The 7,582-nt window shown below is 46.6% G+C and overlaps 1 protein-coding gene across 2 annotated transcripts; it reads left to right on the forward strand.

Moving 5' to 3' along the window:
• The first annotated feature begins 1 nt into the window (after position 1).
• On the forward strand, positions 2–4,068 carry LOC118977892 (histone-lysine N-methyltransferase PRDM9-like). 2 transcript variants are annotated; one of them, XM_037033065.1, is made up of 5 exons: positions 2–69; positions 311–378; positions 1,485–1,678; positions 3,032–3,118; positions 3,419–4,068. In XM_037033065.1, the coding sequence occupies exons 1-5, from the start codon at positions 37–39 to the stop codon at positions 3,952–3,954; spliced, it is 918 nt and encodes a 305-aa protein (XP_036888960.1). In that variant the 5' UTR covers positions 2–36; the 3' UTR covers positions 3,955–4,068. The 2 variants fall into 2 exon arrangements, with proteins under 2 accessions (XP_036888960.1, XP_036888962.1); XM_037033067.1 differs by lacking the exon at positions 3,032–3,118.
• The last annotated feature ends 3,514 nt before the right edge of the window (positions 4,069–7,582 follow it).

Consider the following 7,582-nt stretch of genomic DNA (forward strand, 5'->3'; position numbering starts at 1 on the left):
TGATGTGGTTAGCTCTGTGTACTGACTGGACTTCACATGAACACAGAGCTCCTGTTTAAGGATCAGAAGGTAAGGGGGAGCAAAGTGGTGCAGACACAAAGGAGTGGCTTCTCCTTTGTGAGGCTCCTACTGTGATTGGACAGGTAGACTCAGATGTGTAGACGATGCATAAAAAAATATGTGGTCACAGCTGGCAGTTGAATCCCCATGTAGGCTGAATGAGCTTTGATGACTGTGGAGTAAAATAATTCTGACTATTACCTTCCCACCAAAAAAATAAAAGGTCTTTAACATCTTTTCTGAAACCCAGATCACCAAAGGGAGAAACTGCTATGAGTATGTGGATGGAAAGGACAGATCCTGGGCCAACTGGATGAGGTGAGGTCAACAGGTCTCTGGGTGCCAGGGGGGACTCTCATCCCCCACAAGCCCTGTATCTCTCATCGTGCCCCCCTCAGTGGTCAGTCTCCCTTAATCCTTTTTTCCTTCTTTTTCTCCATACAGTGTTCTTTCATTTCAGGGATCTTTTAGGAAGAAAGTATAGCACATGTCCTCAAAATATAAAGCTCTCTATTAGACACAATTTGGGCACTGGAAAGGTCCCTAAAGAGCTGAGATTCACCAGGGACACTGGATTACACTTTGATAAATGAACATTAACTAAACACTTACTATATTCCAGTTTAAGTGAAGGAATACATTACTTAAACAGATCACACAACCCATGTCCTTATGGAGGACTTCTTGCAGACAGACATAAAAAATTGCTTTTAGAAGCATTCAACTATAATTTCCAGGAAGTGCATAGTGTCAAGATAGCACAAACCAAGGGTTGCCTAAACCTGTGAGGGCAACAAACCATCCCATCCTCACTCCAAACTAGAGCTGGGCTCTGAGGCCTGCAGAGGAATGCTCATGGGCCCCTTTCCTGAGAGGGACTGTCTTTTATCAGGGTTAACAGAATGTGCATCAACTACTCTTGTTCTGTTTTATTGTACTAAGACAAAAAGACCTCCAATTTTCTATGGTAATCTTGGGCAGGCAAGTGAATGGTACCCTAAATAAAGGGTAGGGGGGTTGGAGAAAGGCCTCGCAAGAGAAAACCGATGTGGGCTGAGTACTGGATAATTAGCTAATTTAGAAGCAGAGCCCTAGATCAAGCACCAGGTTCTGTGTTGTGAGACAACTTGATTTAGAGTTTGGAGAAACCAGAGATCACTGGATATTATGGCCAGTCAGGGTGGAGGTTAAGTCTAGACCTGGGTTTGAGAAAATGGTATAAGGCAGGATGAACACTGCAAGGGGGACTTGGACGTAAGATTTCACATGACGTGCTGACAGATGCTCAGACACTGAACAGAAGGTTTTCCAAGAGCACTAGAGCCTGAGGGCCTTAAGAATCAGTGAGGAGCTGGACATGATCCTGGCAGGTAGTCGGAATTCATCACTGTGGTTTTCTTTCCCTTCATCTGCCTCAATCCCAGGTATGTGAACTGCGCCCGGGATGATGAAGAGCAGAACCTGGTGGCCTTTCAATACCATGGGCAGATTTTCTACCGAACCTGCCGGGTTGTCAGACCGGGCTGTGAGCTGCTGGTCTGGTACGCGGACGAGTATGGCCAGAAGCTGGGCAGCAAGTGGGGCAGCCAGTGGAAGAGAGAGCTCATGGCTGGAAGAGGTGGGTACCACTGTTCTTCAAAACAGAAAGAAAAGAAAGAATTCCCCATAGAAATATTCATGATCCAACTCTTAAGTAGAGTAAAATCCACTCTAAAGTCAGTAAAGATTCAAATCACATGCTTCAGAAATTCACAATTCATTCATATGCCTTTGACTCCTAGGCAAAATTTTTATAATTTTTATTTTAAAAATATTTCGTACACAAAATACACAACCGTATATAGGGCTGAAAGACTGAGAGGCAAAAAAGAAAAGTTTTCAAGCACCAACCAGTTCTCTAACCAATGCAGTTTTTCTGCCACTTTTATAGTTATTTCTTCTTAATTTTCCTCCATACTTCTAAATAATACATTTTTGTTTATAGGTATTCATTATTTTTTAAAGATTTTGACCTGGCTGGTGTGGCTCAGAGGATGGAGCGCCGGCCTGTGAACTAAAGAGTCACCAGTTTGATTCCTACGGGGGCATATTCCTGGACTTTGGGCCAGGTCCCCAGTATGGGGCATGTGAAAGGCAACCACACATTGATGTTTTTCTCCCTCTCCCTCCCTCCCTTCCCCCTTTTCTGAAAATAAATAAATGCATTAAAAAACTTTTAAACAAGATTTTATTTATTTTTACAGAGAGTGGAAAGGAAGGAGAAAGAAAAATCAATGTGCAAGGGGAACATTAACCGGTTGTCTGTGGCACACCCCCAACTGGCCCACAACCCTGGCATGTGCCCTGACTGGAATTGAACTTGTAACCTTTCAGTTTTCAGACAACACCCAACCCACCAAGCCACACTATTCAGGCAGGGCACATTGGTTCATCATTTTAGTGAATCATCCTGAGAGATCCTACTCTGTGGTGCACAGTGTCCTGGGACCTGGAAATACAGATTAATGTGAGGATCAGAATCACTGCTCTTGAGCTGAGGAGGGAAGGAGGGAAACCCAGGCACACATGGTTGCGTGTGCATAACACGACACAGCAGTTAGTGCTTTGGGGAAAACTGACCTAAGACAAGTGCCTGGGGATCAGTGTGAGGGGAGGTGTGCGGCAGGTGGTCTGGGAAGGGCTCTCTCAGGAGACAACATTTACAAAAATACCTGCGGGCAGAGGATCCCAGGCAGAGGGAGCAGCTAGTGCAGAGAGAAAAAGAGGTGCGGCGTTGGATTGGCTGAGGGTCACTCAGGTCTCGTCTCAGCACAGAGGGTAAAAACGGAGATCAGGCAGAGGCTTAGCAACCCAGAGATGCAGTGCCAGTGATCCGAGTTGAGACACTGGGGACTTTCCTGAGTGAAAGTGTGCAGTCGTCAGCTGTAGAGTGGTATGTTCTCTATTCAGATTATGTTTGGTTAATTTTTAGAAAATAAACCAGTGGGGAATCCCCTCATATTACTTCATCTCCAAGTGAGAGAGCGTGGGGGACTGGCCAGAGAGAAACAGGAGTCAGGTGTGTAAGAAATGTGGTTGAAATATTTTGAAACAGGTCTTCTTAGTGTATTTGAAATGGGCTAACACTGAATGAGATGAAGCATAAATATTTGGTGTGAGGCTTGAGGAAGGACATTTCATTTTACTATTTTGAAAAACAGAGAAGCAATTCTTAGTTGGGGCCTGTGGTTTTCCTCTTGAACATGACTTAGAAGATACCTATGGATGGCAACGGTCACAGCAGCTCCATCCACACAGGGAGTGAAACCCACGCAGGCGTTCTCATCAACATCTCCCTGACCAAACTTTTCTCTTTCAGCACAACCAGAGCCAGAGGTGCACCCATGTCCCTCCTGCTCTCTGGCCTTCTCCACTCAGAAATTCCTCAGCCAACACATGAAATTCAATCATCCCTCTGAGTTTCTCCCGGGAACATCTGAAGGAAAACACCTCCAAGCAGAGGAACCCTGCCCAGAGGATCAGAATCAGCAGCAGCAACATACTAGTACACACAGCTGGAATGATAAAATTGAGGGTCAAGAGGTCAAAGGAAGGTCCAAACCTTTGCTTAAAAGGATCAGTCACACGAGAATCTCAAGACCCTTTTTTCAACCTTCCAAAGAAGGAATGAGTAGCTCTAGTGAGTATGAGAGAATGATGGAGGAAGAGCCCAGCAGAGGCCAGAAAGAGAGTCCAGAGGGTACAGGCAAGTTCTTTGTAAAAGTAGGAATGTCAAGAATTGTGACAATCAAGCATGGAGGGTGTTGGCAAGACTTAGATGATGGGTCACATCTCACCACACACCAGAGGACACACTCTGGGGAGAAGCCCCATGTTTGCAGCTGGAGTGAGTGAGCCATTAGCATTGAGTCACATAGCAACAGCCATAGGAAGTCCACAGCCCCTTACTCTCCCCAAGATTGTAATTAGTAGAGAAGTAACTGGTTAAACAAACCCTCCAGTTTCATTGCAAGAGATGAAGTGGACAAACAGTTCCATGGTGATATGGGGATGTCAGCACGAAACTCGTTCATGGTTCTTTAACCTATTCTAAAACGTTTTGTCTCCATACACATCTCATGTTCCCCATCACTGCAAGCAGAGGGTTCCTAAAGAGCCACAAGGAACTCATACTCTCAGCCACAGAAATTCAACTCCTGTAAATGTGGAATCAGTCTACTTTCGTTACTCCTCAAAGAGAGGGATTTGAGACAGACTCACCCGGGAAGAAAATTCCCCAGACTCCTGGAAAGGGGGCCTTTTCTCCTAATCAGCTCCCTACCCCTCCTCCCTTGGCTTCTCTTGGCTCTTCTGGTTTCCTACGACCCCTGGAGCCTCTGAGGTGAATGGGAGGGAGAGATGGATGCTTGTGTATGGACACGAGCTGCTGGGTCTGGGCACTTGGTCTTCCTCACTCTCCTTGCTGCCTTTTCAGGGTCAGCATTTCCTGGTGCATCAGTCCATAGTGAGTGTGAGTCTCAGCTCTTTTCTCCAGCTGTGTGACCTAAGGCAAGATTCTCAACCTCTCCTTGCCTGCTTCCTAGTCTGTGCAGTGAAATGGGAACTCCAGCCTTTTGGGTTGACATTCAAAGTTGAGTCAGCACAGACAGAATCTGGCAAGAGGATCACTGAGATCGCAGACCCTACTGAGCAGCCTTCAGTGCCCGTGTCTTCCTGGTCTTTATTGGTGGACAAAGGAAGATTAGGACAGGGGTGTTTAGCCAAATTCAGAATTTGAGCAGACCCCACTGCTTTCCTCATAGACTCAGCTGCCCCGAGAAGGAAGCCTGAGGTTGGGGATGTGCCTCCCTCCTGATCACACCCTCTCACTGAGCCTGGGCATCCTCAGAGCCTCCTCAGCACAGGCAGGTGGTACTGAGAGTGACCTGTGACACAAGACCCTCACCCACCCCTTGCTGAGACCTGACACTGAAACAGCATCTGCCTGCACTGGGGTGTTAGGCAGGATAGACGGTGAGCCAAGGCAGGGAGGGTGAGGAAGACGTGTCACCCACTAACTCAGCAGTCCTGAGTCTGGTCCAGTTCTATTGCCAGATGTTCTGGCATCACAAGAAACACCATGCTAACACGTTGAAATTCTAGGTCTTGTTTCCACTATCTGGGAAAGAAAGGCTTTCAAACTATTCATCCCACGGCCTAGAAGATGGAAGCGGGTCTGCAGCACTCAAGGAAAGGACCCCCAAAACAAATCTGGTTAATTCCTCACCTCTGTACCCTATCTTTTATGAGAGGGTCCTGAGTGCTTACAGAAAGAGCCCATTGTTAACATTGGGTAACTGCCTCAACTTAAACTGTCTCCTGTCATGGATCTACTTTACAAGATGGCCAAATGGGGTCAGAAGCAAGATAAGGCTTCAGGCTAACAAATCCCACACACATACCTATATTTGGGTAGTCCATCCCCATGGAAGCTGGCACCACTTTCACCCACCAACCAATATGTAAATTCACCACCACCATCCCACCAACTGTGTAAGTCCTCTGGACAAGGGGCCTGGTGCTCTTACCTTTCACCCCCCTCAGCAAGACCTGTCCTCTTCCATGAGAATGTATCACTAATAAATCCTGCTTGCACAGTAATATACTTGCTGATCTGTAATCCTTCACTGCGTTAGCAAGAACTGAGTTTCTCCTGTGACAGGTGCACCCAATCTGCATGTGGCATTCATGAAGCCCACAACACAGCCGCTTCTGTAATGCACTGTCCTTGTACCTGGGCCCCACAGTTTAATGCACTGCTGACACCACCTCAAAATTATTGCTTATTGTATCTTCGAACTGGTTTGTGAAGTCTGATGGGATAATAGACATGGGATAATGAACAATGTTGGTCATTCCTGGCCACCCGTTCCCAGATAATATGCACAATGGCCCAGGAGCACAAAATTCCCATGGACCCAATGGGTGGGAGTCCAGCAAGACTCAGGGTGAGAACAGGGTAAACATCTGCATCTGCATAAGCATAAGGAAGGGTGCCAACAGCTCCCAGAGGTCACGCTTTTCTTACAACCAGAGCTGAGTTCAATACACAGAGATGGCAAACATTTAGTGAGGACCCCATCATACCCCCTCTTGCATGAGGGAGACCTATGCATGACCCACCTCTTTCCTGCTGGAGTGGGTTCACCAAAGGGGGACACCCACCCCCATGACCTGGAAAGATGATCTCCATGCCGCAGATCTAAAGGTCACCAGCTCGATTATCGATCTGGGCATGTGCCTGAGTTGAGGGTTCAGTCCCCAGTTGGGGGCTTGTGAGATGCAACTAATAGATGTTTTTCTTTCCTCCCTCTCCCCTTCCCACATCCTCTCTAAAGTAAATAAAATCTTTTTTTCAAAAGGACACTTGAACAACAAGAAAGTAACAGCAAGTTCTTGGAGAGAAAATATATAATGATCTCCATTTCCCACAGTTATCTATAAATGTAATATTATCTAGATTAAACTATCACCAAAAACATTTTTATTCCTCACCTAAGAACATGCTTATTGATTTCAGAGAGAAGGGAAGGGAAGGAGAGAAACATTGATCTGAAAGAGAAACATCAAAGGGTTGTCTCCCCACTGGGGACCAAACCTGCAACCTAGGCCTGTGCCCTGACTGGAGCTTAAACTGCAATCTTTCGGTTTATGGAATTGTTATGGGAGACACTCAGTTCTCCTTGCTGATGCAGTAAAGAATTACAGATCAGCCAGTCTATTTGTGAGCAAGCAGGGTTTACTAGTGATACGTTCTCATGGAAGAGAATGAGCCTTGCCAAGATGGGGGCGAGAGGCGTAGATTCTGGGCAAGGCAAGAAGATAAGGGTGGCAACAGGCAAGGGCAAGGGTGGCAAGAGCCTCGGGGCCTTGGTCCTGAGGAATTAGGGAGTTGGCAAGATGGGGATGAAGAAGTTACATACCAACTGGTGGGTCAAGGTGGTGCCAGCTTTCACAGGGGACGGGACTACCCAAACTTAGGTGTATGTGTGGGGGTCTGTTAGCCTGAATCCTTATCTCCCTCCAGACCCCATTTGTTCCTCTTGTAAAACAAATATGTGACAGAAGCCATTGAAGCTGGGGCAGTTACCCAAAATTACTTACGGACTTTCTGTAAACATTAGGTACTCCTTTATAAAACAGATGGCGATCAGAGGTAGGCAAGTAACCCAAATTGTTTCGTGGGCTCCTTCTTTGGGCACTCTGGACACTCTCCCACCTACCAACCGGACCTTGGAATTAACACACAGTTTTAATTCCAAGGCTCTCTTTCCCAGACAGTGGGAACACTACACAGAATTACAATACACAGAATTCCCTCCTCCTGTGCTACCATGGTGTTTCTTGTGATGTTCCCAACACCTGGTACTATCATCAAATCCGGCTCAGGACGGCCGAGTCAGTGGGAGAGACGTGTCTCCCTCCTCCTCCTTTCCTTAGTTTGCTCTCTATCCTCCCTCACAGGACAAGGCTCCAGCAACCT

The sequence above is a fragment of the Sturnira hondurensis genome, unplaced genomic scaffold (genome assembly GCF_014824575.4).
Source record: "Sturnira hondurensis isolate 20B ecotype Veracruz unplaced genomic scaffold, ASM1482457v3 Scaffold0021593, whole genome shotgun sequence".
Classification (NCBI taxonomy): Eukaryota; Metazoa; Chordata; class Mammalia; order Chiroptera; family Phyllostomidae; genus Sturnira; species Sturnira hondurensis.

What these genes read in the sequence shown, in the direction of transcription:
- LOC118977892 (XM_037033065.1), top strand. Translation starts at nt 37, where the DNA reads ATGAACACAGAGCTCCTGTTTAAGGATCAGAAG. An exon ending in TCCTGTTTAAGGATCAGAAG is followed by an intron (nt 70 to 310) that starts GTAAGGGGGAGC and finishes TCTGAAACCCAG; the next exon opens with ATCACCAAAGGGAGAAACTG. An exon ending in AGAGCTCATGGCTGGAAGAG is followed by an intron (nt 1,679 to 3,031) that starts GTGGGTACCACT and finishes GTTAATTTTTAG; the next exon opens with AAAATAAACCAGTGGGGAAT.